This window comes from Podarcis melisellensis, assembly GCF_964234715.1.
Source record: "Podarcis melisellensis genome assembly, chromosome: 1".
Lineage (NCBI taxonomy): Eukaryota > Metazoa > Chordata > Lepidosauria > Squamata > Lacertidae > Podarcis > Podarcis melisellensis.
Window position 1 is genome coordinate 108,191,749 of NC_138528.1, and position 15,981 is coordinate 108,207,729.

A 15,981-nucleotide genomic window follows, 5' to 3' on the forward strand; every position below is an offset into this window, starting at 1 on the left:
CCTCAATTGTTATTTAATGATGTCTGACTCACCCTCATTCCTTCAAATCGCGATAATGCTCTCAGAGGTCTCAAGGCTCTCAGTGTCCGAAGCGATTTAATGGGACCAAGTTCGGAAAAGTTCAAGGCATTGGCTATTAGACTCACTATAGAAACCTATTCAGAAATGACAACAGTTACAGAATTATTGAAAAAGTATAAATTATATCTTTTTAACAACAAAAACAACAGATAGAATTCTAATATCAGCTCGATTGCAAACTTAAACCAGAGGGGGAACCTGCATTACGCCAAGTAAACAGATGAATGATCCTTCCTTCCTCTCCAGGAACAGCTTGCCTGGTGGGATGGTGTCACAGCAATAGCCTGCCAACAGTGGCAACACCACAACATACTAAGAGGGGGACAGATGAGGTGGTTGCAAGGTTAGGGCTGTGTGGACACACTGGCAGACCCATCACATTGCCATCACTAGCTTGCCCACACAACCCTGTGCTCTCTGTCTCCTTGTTCCTGCCTTCCCCATTAAGTGGCAGCAAACTTGCTGATGGGAGGCTGTTGTTGCAGCCACTGCTGGGCAAGCTATTTCTGTTTCCACCTACCTACCTACATGCATATCCTGCCTTTTTTCCAGAGTGAAACTTAGGGCAGTGAAATGGGTTTGATGAGACCTGGGTCTGCTTAGTAAGGTTCCTGCCCTTAGATACGGTTCCTGCCCTCAGATACTGCGCCTTTCAAAATTCACTCCATATGGGTCTTGCACCATTGCAGGACAGCGTTCCAGCAACTGATGCACCTAAAGTCCAAATTATCTTACTGTTAGTCACCTCCCTGAATTACCCACCTATACTGTAAATGACAAACAATTCAGTAATGGGTACAGAATGAGCCCAGCTACTAACCACAGGACCACCAATCTGCACCCAGGCATGTTGGAGGCCAGGTTCCTGACTATCCCAGTACCTAAATGTAGCACAGAATCAAGCTTACGTGAGATATAGAAGAACATTATGAACACATCAAGTCACATGGCACAACACTACAACGCTGCCACATCCCCACATCTAGGCAGTCATGAGTACACAAGAACACATGGGAAGAGAAATTGATAATGGTGGGTAACACTGTAGAAAGGGCACTGAGCACAAACAGAGGGTAAAGTGTTGCAGCCCAGTTCATGAGAGACCTGAACAAATCCCTATATCTACAGAACACATCTGAATAAAAAGCAAGGGACTTCTATTACCAGTTCCTTCCCATAGCTACTATGTGTTAGGTCGCTGAAGCAAACACCCACTAGGTAAGAGACCTAAGCTAGTGAAGGTGACTGGGAGTACAAGAATGCATCTTGCTCTGACTGTGATGCGTAACTGAGCCAAAATAGCCCACTTTAAATATTATGATGCATTATGATGAAAGCATGGCTCACCAACAATTCAATGTACAAAGCTGCTAGGCAAAGGAAGTACTTACATCAACTATCAGGAAATCGAGCCAGCACCAGGCATTTGTGAAATAGGCTTGAAACCCATAAGCTACCCACTTCAGAAGCATTTCCAGAATGAAGATGTATGTGAAGATCTTATCTGCATATTCAAGTACGATCTTGATAGTCTTGCGCTGTTCTATATATATATCTTCAAAAGCCTATGAAGAAAAACGCTACTACAAATAAGGTCATATTGGCTGTGGGGGTGGCACGGAGAGACAAAATGTCACTCATTCTGCTGTGCCTGATATTTTTAAAGGCTATGCTTTATGTTTATGTACATCTCAGTTACATTTCGGACACTTGTGACTTGCTATTCCATTGGAATATTTTCTAACATTTGCTTGAAATGCAGAATCTACACATTATCAAAACACGTACCTGAACCAAATTGGTTTGACAAGTTATAAGACATCTAGAGGCTACCAATACTCTTTAAAATACACTTAAAGAAGTTCCTGCTATTTTATTTAATTGATTTCAACATAGCCTCTCAAGAATAAAATTCTTCCCAATACATCAAAATGCACCAAACAACATTTAAAAAAAATCAAAATGAAATGTAATTCTGTTTCATTAAAACTAGCAACCCAACACCCAAAATACAGCATAATTCCATGTAATTCATGGGAAGGAACTAGGAGTTTATACAAAAAAGGCTTGAAAACGAAAGCAGGAATGTGGAACCTATAGCCTTCCAGATGTTGTTGGACTCCCAGTTCTCTTCAGTCCCACACAGCATGGCCAAAGGTCAGGAATGATGGGAGCTGTAGTCCATCTAGGGCAGTGGTTCTCAACCTGTGGGTCCCCAGATGTTGTTGGACTATAACTCCCATCATCCCTGAGCTCTGGCCTTGCTAGCTAGGGCTGATGGGAGTTGTAGTTCAACAACATCTGGGGACCCACAGTTTGAGAAAGGCTGATCTAGAGGGACACATTCCCACAACTTGTTTTGGGAAACTAGAATGGTAGCATGGTAATAGACAAACCCAACTGTGACTATAAGAGAATCTTAACGAATAGCTACTTGGATTTCAAAGGGAGAAATATATATTTAAAAAGTCATATAACTAGAAGGGAATAGAAGACCACCCCAAAATAAATTCATTTGTGTACAAATTGGGACAATTCCTCCCATCCCAATTAATTAATATACTCCGTTCTACAAAATAATAATCTATATTCCACTTACCAAAGCACCGCTGCTGAGAATGATCATGAAGACAATGAAGGTTTCAAACCAGTTGTGTTCCACTATTTTATAGCAGGTTTTGCGAAGGTTCCACCATAATTTGCCCTTTCCAGATTCTATGCTGACCTGACAGCATTTGAATCTCCGTACACAGCCTGGAATCAGAATATTTGGTGGATAAAATTATCAAAATAAAATAAAGTAAAATATCCTGGCAAACTCCAGGATATGGATTGGGCCCTGAGCTGCCCTTCTGCAAATGGAAGGAAATCCTCATAGATTTCCATTTCTCCCTACAGCCTCACGTGCCACCTCCCACAGGTTCCCCAAAGGCACCCCAACTCTCCAGAAGAGACTTCTGTTAGCCACAAGGGTGTGACTCCCCACACCCCACCACCTTTCCATTCATAGTTCTGCTCATAGTTCTCAGGATCCAGCCTCATGAGTTTCTCATGTCCTGAAGCCATTGTTGGAAATGAACAATACTGAAATATGCAATTGAAGGTATGTTTATGGAAACAAAATGTTTTGTGGCACTGTAGAAACTAATGTTTGAATCTGATGAAGGAGGCTATAAAATCAACCGCCAACACAGGTCTTTGAGGTGTTAAGAAACTATTAGTTTCTGCTCTTTAGAGTGGTACCTCGGGTTAAGTACTTAATTCGTTCCAGAGGTCCATTCTTAACCTGAAACTGTTCTTAACCTGAAGCACCACTTTAGCTAATGAGGCCTCCTGCCGCACGATTTCTGTTCTCATCCTGAAGCAAAGTTCTTAACTCGAGGTACTATTGCTGGGTTAGCGGAGTCTGTAACCTGATGCATATGTAACCTGAAGTGTATGTAACCCAAGGTACCACTGTACTGTTGCCAGATTCATTTATCTAATTAAACATTATACAACAGTATTTCTAAATTCATTGTGCACAATGATGGTGATTATTAATGTAGCATCATCAATGTGTATGGCATTATGTATTTTATGTGTATTATGTAATAACAAACATAATAAGTTCAGTTTCTTGCTCTGAGAACCTGATTTCATATATGTTCAGGGAATTACATCTTCTTCCTCCTCTGTTGCATTTTCCAGGAACACCAATTGCAGTCTTTTATTCCTGAAAAATGTGATTCTCTTATTTCACCCTTGCAAATATGACTGTTGTGGGGAATGTGTTTCCACAAGTATAATGAGTACAGTGTTACAGTTATGATGTAATCAGAAAAACATGATTTTCTGCTATATGAATGAAATAACGCTAGAACTACTGCTAGAACTCTTTCATAATGAAGATTTGCTTCTGCTTTTAAGCAAACCTTAGTTTCTAGTGCAACAAAAGCAGGGAGCTGTGGTTTGCTTTAACTCTAGGCAGCAGGGGAAAGTCAGCATCAAACTGTGGCTTCAGATTGACTTTTTTCTAACTAGACTTAATACAAACAACAGTTTCTGAGTTCCAGCATAATGGGAGTCATGTTTTGTTTAAGAGCAAAAGGAAAAGCTTCTGGCCTCCTTGCAGACGGGAGAGATGTGGGAAGGAAGAGTCTGCAAGCCTGAGGCTCTCCATGGTTCATTCTCATAGTGGGAAACTATGGTTTCTGGCCTTATTGGATCACTCATAATGTCCAGTGTCATGTGACTGCATGCATTATTCCCTTCACATTATTGTTACTACTCCCTCTGAAAGTCAGTCTGAATTTGCATCTATACATATAAAATGGCATATGCTATTTTATTTATTTTTTGCTAATTTTTCATCAGAGGTCTGTACCTAGCAACGCTCCGGCTTAATATCTCTTTTTAAGGAAACCTTTGGTACTGTTTCTACTTTCTGTTTTCTCAGACAAAGAAACATTGTATCCCCAGGACTCTCTACCATTCTGCTTAATGACAGGACGAAAATGGATCAATGGAAAAGATCTTGCAATGGAGTCTGGAAGCAGGAAACAATTTGCTAACTGCATCCTGAAGAGTAGGAAATCCTCTGGGACAAAGTCAGCAAACTTATTCTAGACTCCAATTTCAAAGGGATGGATTTTTCCCCCAACTGACAATGTGGAGCGGTGCATAGACTTGACGTCCTTCCTCAAGGAACAGGCCAACTCCAAAGGGAGAAACGTCACTGTAACAGATTGATAGTCTGCCATTAATCTGATATGTTTCACCACAAATGCTCATTTAAAGAAATGACTTAAAAGAGGGGGGAAATCCTCCTGGAAATATATGGATCGGATAGTTGTTAGCCAGTTTTATGATTTACGGAAACCCCAGAACAATTGTGCAGGGTTGGGGATGAAGTTTCAATCCTGCAGGGGGGAAAACGTTGCCCTGATGGAAGCTTAGCCGTAGCGCTATGCTGAATACAACCCAGAACCTTTCACTTGCTGCCTACATATTGCTGGTGCCAGACATTCTGCCCATCCCTACATTTGTTTGCTAAACTGACTCACAAATCGTAAATTTAAAACAGCTTCATTACTCTAAATAGCAACTGCGTTTAAAATAGCATTTCCTCAAGGAAAAATCCCAGAGGGAGTAGCTATGTTAAGTCCGTTGTAGCAAAAGAAACAGAGAGATCTGTGGCACCAATAAGACCAGCACATTTATTGTGTCATAAGCTTCCATGAGCCACAACCCACTTTGTCATAAGCATAAAATCATTTGGCTGAACATCTCCCTCCTGCTTCCTCACATACTCACAGGATACAGCAATTCCCAAATACATATTTTTGTCCTGCATGCAATCCCCACTGTTAAGTTTGCTGCCCTTGATACCTTCTGTAAAGCAAGCCTTTGGTTGTGATCGGTCTTCTGCTGCATCTTCCGCTTCCTCCTCTCCCAGGGGAGCAACATCAATTGTGCTGCCTTCAGTGGTGCTGGAAATACTTAATTTCTGTAAGTAAGATCACACAATGCATTTTTTAAAAAAGCAGTATGTACTGTATTCTGAGCTGAGGGTAATGTGACTGGGCATGCACGGGAGTATGTTCACACATCTCAAATCAGATTTCCAGAAAAGCAAAGCTGTGTTCACAAAAGCCTACTTCAGATTACGGGACCTTTACATGCCAGCCCATCTGTATGCCCACTCCACCTCCCAGCTTCCTGTGTTGAGTGGGAAACCCTGAAGGGTTTTCATAAGTTTAAATTAATGTTCCAAGAAGCCTCCCTGTGACTGGGAACCCTGATAATACAGGACTTCCAATAGGAGAGGCTTCCAAATGCACACAACCAAATGAGCTTACCCCCTAACCCTTCAGACTTTCCTGCTCAGCATGGGAAGTCAAGGATGCAGCCACTGTTTGGGGGAAGTGCAGGTGGGGACAGAGCACACAGCCATACTCTGCAACCACCGGGTGGAGATTGCAACACCTGAATAGGGTTCAAGTGCCTTAGAACATCTAAACATACCCATATGCAGCTTTGCATTGTTACTTACCAAAGGAAATTTCAAATGCTTTTTGGGCAATGATGGTAAGAATATCCCCCCCCCCAAAAAAAAAACCCATCTGGTGTCAATCTGTATAATTATCAATAAATGTATAGAGGGTGCAATTTTTTTCTGCTGCTCTTAAAATTGTTCTTTTCAAAAAAGAACAATTTTGTCATAGTAGTTCTGACTTAACTGACATTAGTTGATCGGCAGGAAAATAAATACTGCTAAACAGCTTTATCTATCAATATTATTTATAATGCTAAATTCAAGCTTGCACCACAGACAGGAACCCCCCCCCAAAAAAAAGTTGAAATCAGAGGCAAGACCCAAATTGCTCTCAATTTGGACGAGAGTGATTGATTCCCCGCCACCCCCACAAAGATTGAGTTTTATCTAGGGGTGGCTCTATGCTAGCAGAAAGCACTTGTGCAAGGCATGGCAACCAATATTTGGCTGTCTTCCCTATCCATTCCTCATTTCCCTGAAAAACAGCTCCTGATGGGCGGGGGACCCTCCAGAACAATATTGTATATGGTGCAGTAAACTGGGTGTTCACCAGACAACGGATAATCACAGAATACCATTTCATCCCCAAACAAACTACTTTTTTTTTAAAAAAAGGAATGTCAACAATGAAAGAAACATATTTATTTCATTCCCACAGCCTTTATTTTGCATTCTCTCTTGCAAGTGCATAGATGTGTTGGTTTCTATGCATTTTTAAACTCTTTGTTACTCTGGTACTCAGACCAACTCTTAGATGTATTCAGAGAATTATCGATTCAGGTGCTAGAGAACTCTCATCTTAGGTTGTGACTGCAATTGGTTTGGCATCCTTCGAACCTGACCATTGAGATGAAATACACAATGGGATTTAAGGCAGGGCCAAAATAAACAGCATGAGCCAGATAGGTCTGAGTACCAAAATTAACCAAAGTAGTTGTGATTATGGCATTCTCTGGCCTGATACAATGTTATTACCATACAGTATATAACATCAGAAATGGCACCAACAGCTGGATGAATGTGGGGAATGATGAAAGCACAGTTAAAACAATACAGGGTGATTCTAATCACAGTTATTGCATTCTGACTTACATGATTCAGGGATGATGTACACCTTTCCATGATTTTCAAACTTTTATTCCAATTATTTAAAGACTTATTTAAGATGTTCAAAGGTACTGTTCCTAATCATTTTTTTAGAAAAGCAAATATTTTCCTGAAAGTGATAATCCTATTGACAATCTAGATATTTATCCTGAATATGGTGTTAAGTACGGTGCTGCCATGGACCCAATGGGTATGTATAACCAACCATGTAAATAATTACTCAGAGATGGACCAGTCACAAGCACACTCCAGCCCCCGCCCATATGAATATATTGCCAATTCTCCTTCCATCAAAGCTAACCATTGGAAAAGTAATTGTCACAAAAATAATTTGTCGTTTTTCATTCTCATGAAGGTATCCTGATCAATGTAGCCTAAGTGCATCAAACTCGAGAGGAGGAAGGTCATCGTTTTGAGAGCTGCTTGGAAAAATGGATGGAACAGAACCTCTGTTGGTCCAATTCACTTTAAAACTTATGTCAAATGAAAGGTGAAAAAATATTTATTGACTGTACCTACAAATGCTAGCTTGGATTTTTCTGTTTTAGTTTCAATCTGCTGCAGATAGCATAGGGTTGCCATAGTTCAAAAAGTGAAAATCTGGACACAAAAGCTATTTTTTCAGGAAATTCAACATTTCAGCGATTTGCACCCAGACATTGCTTCCGATTGGCATATTCCAGCTATGTCAGGAAAATTCCAGGCATATGGCAACCCTAAGATAGCAGAAAGATTTACGAGCACAAATTATCCCTGTGATAGACTTTCATGTTATTTGCTACTCAGGTATTTTATGAGGACAGTTAAATTGCTATTCGTTCCAGCTGAACAAGCAACTGGCAAACTGCAAGACACTTGTATCCAGTTCCCTGCCTGTAAAGTGAAATTATGAATGATCTACCTCACGAGGCTGTTGTGTAAATATTGTGAAGGTCTTTATACACAAGAAGCATTATAAAAAAGGCAAAAGCAACAATGAATACTCTTCTAATTATTCTGAACTGGAAAATACTAATTCAAATCTAATTAATTACATGAACATTTGTTTTCATCATTTTAATATGGAGAGCATTTTTAAGATGCTGTAGCAGAGGCAGGGTGAAGTAATTCTGAACTGGATTATAAAAATCACAAGTGATCAATATATATTACATTTTCCTCTTCTGTTACATAACAGCCTGCCAGCCTGCCTTGTATGCAACCGTGGGGCTTGCCAATCCGGAATGAGCCACTCCTAGGCTGGTCTAATGCAGAATAGTGAAAGCAACATTACTACAGGTGCTAATCAGCAGCTGCAGTTACCCAACATCCTCTGAGCCCATGGAAGGGTGCATCTTATTCTCCTCTTTCCCTGACAGCAGCAAAATGGAGAGCGGTCAAAATGACCCTGGGAAGGGAGAAAACAGGACAGCCACACCGGGCAGGAGCAGGACACACCCCAGATGAGTGGTTAGGAAGGAGCAGCCCTTTTGAATTTTACTAAGCTTCTAATTTTGCTACACCTAAAATATTGCTGCCCTAGACAGCGGCCTAATTTGCCTAGTGGTTAAATCAGCTCATGGTGAGAGGACACACAAACTAGCAAGTGAAAGGTATGTCCCACTGAGGACATTACGGTCTTCAAACAAAAACATCTTGGAGGTCCCGGGCCATAGGGAGGTTAGGCTGGCCTCCACCAGAGCCAGGGCTTTTTCGGCTGTGGCTCCAATCTGGTGGAACACTCTGTCACAAGAGACTAGGGCCCTGCGGGACTTGACATCTTTCCGCAGGGCCTGCAAGACAGAGCTGTTCCATCAGGCCTTTGGCCAAGGCAAAGCCTGACCCCCTCCTTTGGTTATCCTCATAGAACTCTAGCCCAATCGTTGCCATTAATTTGATTTTGAATTGATTTTAGAATGAATTGATTTTAGAATGTTGTATTACTTTTACTGTTGTTAGCCGCTCTGAGCCTGGTTTCGGCTGGGGACGGCGGAATATAAATAAATTATTATTTATTATTATTATTATTATTATTATTATTATTATTATTCAGCATTTATGATGAAACACGCATGGGATTGGCTTGGGAAGCCAGCCAGTTCTGTTTTGACATGAATTTATTAAATCTTCAGAACTTAGAAATGGAACTCAGCAAGGTTGCAGATTCTGATGCGCTAGCTAAACTCCAATAGGTACTCTACCAGCTTTACTTTTGGTGATTGCACCCTGTGCCTTAAAATAAGGTTTGCAAGAGAGCAGTTGTAACAAGGATGAAATGTTTCGATTTTAAAAGTATAGGGTGACATCCAACAGTGTCACCTCACCTATGCAGTGGATTTCTGCTTGCACAACAGCGCTTCCTTTCTTCCCCCGGCTGCCCAGCATTCCAAAAATCTGCTCTGTAGGGTTCCAGGATTCCCCATAGCTGATTATGGAAGCACATGGGCAGGGGGGAGAACGGGAAAAGGGGCAAGTCCTGTGGCATCTGTTGGCACAATGAGTTATCCTTTAAAAATAAATTACTTTAAAATATATTTATACCACTTTTCATTTCAAAATCTCAAAGCACAATATGAAACTTGTATGACAATAAATAAAACCAAACAAAGGTTAAGAAAGGAAAGTATTCACTGCCAGCAAAATCTTGGGCGAATGAATGAATGGTGAAACAGGATTAGAAGCGGAGGTACTGCCTCCTACTCATTAAACTCAGCATAGCATGGAAAACCCCCTCATGGGTCTTCCAGGGCCTTTGGCAAAGACTGTCAACAGCCACAACATTATGGGAAAGCTGCACTCACAATCACTTCCTTGGCCATCACCATATTCAGCTGCAGGCACTGAGGTAGCAGTTAGTTTGCCAAGCCCCAGGCCTCCTCCTCATGGCTAAGAGGAAAGGTAGTGAAGGATCCTTCATCCCTGAAGGTTCCCTACCTGACGGGAATGTAGCCAGAGGACCCAATTGCCCAAACACCTAACAGGAAACACGATAAAGTGCAAATTACTCTTAGTGGTGATGTCAATGTAAGTCTACCATAGGATATGGCCACTACATCCACTTCCAAGGCAAGATTTTTCTGCTGTCAATTACAGAATGGCCCATCCCTGTATTTCCTAGTCTTCCACAGAAGACAATAGGACAAAAAAGTCCACCAGTATCCAGTTGCATCTATCAAAATGTAAATTAAACACTACCATGAACATTTAGGGAACAAAAGCAACAACATTCATGTTCTTCCCTAAAAATGTCATTATGAAACAGAAAAGAGTTGTCATGCTTTTATACTCATGAAAAACGAAGGAAATCCTGTTTCAAACTTACGTGTCATTCAGCCTCCTTGAGCATACTTGGACGTATGCAAATATGCATAAATATGCACTGTAAATTAATGAAGTATGCCTTAAGGAATGCATATGTCAGTTTATTATATTAAAGAGCTTACTAATAAAAATGCAATGTTAATATTCATCACATTAAGACCAATTATGTAATTTCTCAAAATTACAACTAGCTCTTACTAAACTTGAGCACGCTTGGAACTTTAGAATTCAAGACCCAACTATACTGATGGACCAAACCTTCCTCCCAGCCCAAGACCACATGAAAATGGGTTGATTACGTAATTATTCTTTCTGTTGTGCTAGCAATGGTAGTGTGCTGTGCTAGATGCTATATGACTCTTAAATTGTATTTTTTTAAAAAAAACAATTTCTTTTATTTCTTATATTTTACTGTATTGCAATTTGAATTCCATAGAATTCTACAAGAATTCAAACTGCAAGTGTTCTTCATGGACACACCACAGACCACCTGAATGAGGTTTCCGGAGCTCTGGTGGTCTGCAGATCACAGCTTGAGAACCAGTGCCACAGACCATGCAGTTCACATATCAAAATGCTATGTAGAAATCATCAGACACAGTGAATGTTAAGAGTGTGCTGATCATGCTGGGATGAGCGTCACATGACTCCAATTGCAGATCAGCTTGTGCATATTTCTGTTGGTATCACAATGGATGAAGAGGGAAATATACAGATTAGCATGCATGCCAGTCAATCTTTGTTCAACAGTGATCATGTATATATGAATTGCTGAGGTAACCTGTTCAAAATGGCTGACACACGTTGCTGTGCCTGGTTAAAAACCACCAGAGCTGCACTCTTGGTTGATCCAGTTTGAGTTTAGTCCTGTGAGAAGTAAGAATGGTAGGAAACAACATTGAAGGCGCAAATACGTCTGGGTTTTTAGTTCTGGAAATACCACAAACATGGTTGCGAAAGTATTTTCTAATACGTTATTCACACAAACACATTTGAAAAAGCAGGGTAAACACAGCAATTGAGCAAAGACATATAGAGATATACACACTGAGCACACCATGGTCAAGAAAGAAATAACAATTCCGATTTATACGTTTAAAAATTATTCTGCGTAAACACAATCATGTTTTCACAGAAAGACAAATATGAGCAATGGCTTTGTCTTTTAAAAAAATATAACGGAAGGAAAAGAGAGAGAAACATCGTCATCTGGCATTAATGAAAAAAAAATCCCATTGATACTGACTTGAACGTATGAATTGAAATAGGCAGTCAGTATGTCCAAATGAGGTATCCAAATGAGAATGATTACTGTAAGCTACATATTCAAAAGTAGAATACTTTAATGATTACCATGGGCCTGGATAAGTTGAATGGTTTCGTCAGCTGTGCCATTTACCAGGGCAGTGCATAATTGCAGTATAAATAAGATCTGAGTATTCATTACTTCAGAACACTAGCGGTAACAGATTCAGAGCTACTTCATGGCAACTAGGATGCTGATACCACGCACACAGTTTTGGCATGTGTTGTGCCCTGCCCTGCACACATCCAGAGTCCTCTAAAACGTCACTCTGGTGAAGAAATGCTCTTTCACAGAAGCTGGTCCATAGCCTGCACTCAGCAATGTGAAGATGCATTGCCAGTGTCACTTCATTAAGTAATGAAACAACACCAGACTATTCCATTTTTATAGAATGGGGAGGTAGGTACACTACTGCTTTCAATACTCACAGGCTTTTCAGGAAAAAAATGAAGATTATATTTTAAAATATGAGCGCATATACATTTTATGGCACAGCTGATAATGTATAAACAGAAGGGCAAAGTGTAGATATGGAAAATGATCCCTTGCCTTACCTCTTTACTTTCCTCGAGCTCGGATATGCTGCTAACTTCCTCCGTATTCAGGTGTTCAAAATCAGACTCTCCTGCAGCTATCGGTACTGTCACCGTGAGGTTTGGGTTATTGATGAATGACATGTGATCACCGCTGTCCACGTAGATGGTAGTTGTGGTTCTGTCATTGTAATAGTCAGCTACAGTGTGGTTGGGGACACACCCACTTTTCTTGCCATTTTGCCCATCAGCTGAGCCAATTCCAGTGGAGGCCTTACATTTTTGCAAAAGGGTCATTTGCACAAACTCATATATTTTTCTTTTGACATAATCTATTCCTCTCTGGATCCTTGCTATGGCAATTTGTAAGTTGTTCGCATCTGTATCCTGATCTGGAGCAGCGAGGCTGTCTGAACTGAAAGAGCTCAATAATAAGGCCAGAAAAAGGTTCAGTACCTGTGGGGGGGAAAGAATTCAATTAGGCTCTTTCCCCCCTTTAAGTTAATTCCTAAAACCTAAAAGTCATCTGTTCCCATGTGTTCTCAAACTGAATTCATGAATTCGTATTTCCATTTCTGAATAATTTTATTTATTTTTTTATTCTTTGATTAAGTGCTTACTTCCAGGGTTTGTGGATATGAAATCAGTGGTCATCTATCCTTTCTTAGTTGCGGTCTTATTTTTGACAATGCTTTAGTTTGTAAGCAGAACCAAACAATCCAGTGTGTGTTGTGTCTGCAAGTTTACCAAATGTTAGCAATTTGTGTATCAGAGAAACTGAAGAGAAGGATCTTGTCATCATTATTTTTTTAACCACTTCCACCAACGGAACATACTTATTTCTTAAACAGAGTGGGATATTTGCGAAAATGCACCCCAATATATTAAAGTTCTCTATACAAAGATGACAGAAAATGCGCAAGTAAATTTGGAATGTTAGAACATAACTAGGATACAGCAGCAGTGCCCTTTGGGCCAGATGATTACTGTATTATTATTTATTCAAATATATTCTATTTCTGTACACTGCTGAAGTGCTCTCTGAATGAAGTACACATTCTGACATAAAAATAAAAATAAATAATGTAACAATATGCTTTGAATGAAGAATTGTATAACAATAAACCAATTGATTTGTTTCAGTATATTTCAGTGGTCTTTAGCACCAGGTTATGCTTTACTCCTTGACTCACTGGGTTGCTAATTTGCAAATTCAAACATGGATTAAATCAAACAAATTAACATTGCTGCATTGGCCAGGAAAGCACCCAAACTAACAGCAGGCTACGTGCCTTCTGCTGCACTCAAGGAACTCTCTTATCTGCAATGTATCTTTAATGCTGAACATTTGTTTGCTGTCTTGTCTGTAATGCAAGGACGGCATTACGTGTGGATTCCTCTGCCCACACTGCTGGCCATCAGCCATGAGTGCAGGCAAAAGAGCCAAGCACAACAAAATTGCTTCCAGGCATTGAAAATTATATGCCATCCCGAGAACCTGGTGACTGGGTGACCAACAAACACAACAAGCAAACAAATAATAACTTAATCCCTTTTGCTGGAATGGGCCATAAGACAACAAACTGCAGCCCAGGTGATGCCTACAATGAAAAGGAAATCTGGTATTTTGGTGGGCAAATAATTAGTGCCTGTCAAAACATTTGGTGCCTGCCAATGCGGCCAGCTGAGCAGGCTCATCCTTGAAAACCCCTACAGCTATACGATTCTATAGAAATAGCACCGTGGTGCTATTTACAGAAGAAAGGGGGGGGGGTCAACAGATTTTCTAAACAAGTATTCATACTGGTTTGCCTAAATGGATCATAATAGCAGGTAATCAGACAATCAACAGAAAATATGGTAACTGAAAAGACAGTTGTTGATTACATACCACAAGGTTGCCAATCACCATGACCAGCATGAACACAATGAGGCACAAGGCTTGGCCTGCAACTTCCATACAGTCCCACATGGTTTCTATCCATTCTCCGCAAAGGACTCGGAACACGATCAAGAAAGAGTGGAAAAAGTCATTCATGTGCCAGCGTGGAAGTGAGCAGTCCTCTGAAATCTTGCACTTACAATTATCATAGCTTTTGCCAAACAGCTGCATGCCAACCACGGCAAAAATGAAGACAATAATAGCCAGGACCAAGGTCAGATTTCCCAGAGCACCCACAGAGTTGCCAATAATCTTGATCAGCATGTTCAGAGTTGGCCAAGATTTTGCCAGCTTGAAGACTCGAAGCTGAAAATGACAATGAGGCATTTATTTATATGAGAATGAGATACGGACGGTGGTTGCAATTCAGAGACTCACATCCCATCACCAGCTATATACTGGACAAAGAGCCATGAACTCAAGTGTTTCCATCACTCTATTTGGGAAAGCTCCAGCAACAACCATATGACACACTTACTTAGCTTACGGCTTATAGCAGTGGTAAGGAACATCTGGCCCACAAGATGTTGCTGGACTACAATTCCCATAACCCCTCACCATTGGCCATGCTGCCTGGGGCTGATGGGAGCTGGAGGCCGGAGGGCCACATGGGTTCCCTATCCCTGGCCTGTAACTAGAGTTGTCACAGTGTAAGGCAGGCTTTTCCAAGAAGGAATTGCCTGCAGAGGTACAAGTTAATGTCTCACTCCTCCTAGCTAGTGTGGCTTCTCTGTTGATGTAGCTGTTGATATAAAGTAAGGATAGCATGGACACTTTTCCCTTCTTTAGCAGCAGAACCACGTTATTGAGCATAAGAATTCCCAGTGTCCATGTAAGAAGACATCTTGGATGGATAAGCAAAGGTGTGCTGTTAATGGGCAGCATAAATCAAAAGAAAATATGAGATTATGGTGCTCCAAGAAAAGCTTGCACTCTTTCTCTGCTGGTTATGAGGCCTCGGAGAGACGAGTGAAGCTGGCAGTTTTAGGTCTTCACACCCATTCAACACGCTTGCTACTAGCTTCAGCTTGGTTAAAATTAATGATGTTGGGATAAAGGGTGGAAACCTTTCCAAAGTAGGCTCAGGACTCACTGCTTTCCTGTAGATTCTGTACCCTTCCTCAGATCCAGTCAGAGGGAGGGTTTGTAACTATTTCCCCTCCTTAAGTCTATGACTTAAGGAGTCATAGAGTAATGAGACTTTGCTTCTTATTTACCAATCTGAATGACCGTAGAACGGATAATCCATCCACATCTGAAAAACCCAGCTCTATCAAACTCAGGCTGACAATGATGCTATCAAAAATGTTCCAGCCTTCTTGGAAATAGTAATAAGGATCCATGGCTATTATCTTGAGGACCATTTCTGCAGTGAAGATCCCAGTGAAGACCTAAGTGCAGAATGAAATAAGTTAACTTCTGCTTTTTATTACTCCGTCTTCCCCTTCCCATTTAATTGCATGTTTTGTATTAAAAATAAACAATGCATGGACGTAATCTAATAGTGAAAGTGCTGGGACTGCATCATTGCCCTGTTCAAAGTGGCAGGGTGCTGATTCTGAACTTAGAAGAACCAACTTGCAGTATACAGAAGACAGGGCTGGAAGTGCTCCTTAGAGGAGCCGTTCTTGCTTAACTTCAGAACTTCTGACTGTGTGGAGGAGCCTATTCATAC

General features: G+C 40.7%; 1 protein-coding gene across 1 annotated transcript in view; it reads right to left on the reverse strand.

Annotated features, from left to right (window-relative positions):
- Positions 1 to 15,981, reverse strand: part of LOC309376852 (sodium channel protein type 2 subunit alpha-like) — a 49,694-nt gene that overhangs the window by 13,913 nt on the left and 19,800 nt on the right. The window contains exons 12-18 of the mRNA XM_081923754.1: positions 15,524 to 15,697; positions 14,256 to 14,612; positions 12,386 to 12,820; positions 5,452 to 5,569; positions 2,681 to 2,835; positions 1,473 to 1,646; positions 33 to 155 (exon numbers count right to left, since the gene is read on the reverse strand). Of these exons, the coding sequence (XP_081779880.1) occupies positions 33 to 155; positions 1,473 to 1,646; positions 2,681 to 2,835; positions 5,452 to 5,569; positions 12,386 to 12,820; positions 14,256 to 14,612; positions 15,524 to 15,697 (1,536 nt within the window). The remainder of the gene's footprint in view (positions 1 to 32; positions 156 to 1,472; positions 1,647 to 2,680; positions 2,836 to 5,451; positions 5,570 to 12,385; positions 12,821 to 14,255; positions 14,613 to 15,523; positions 15,698 to 15,981) is intronic.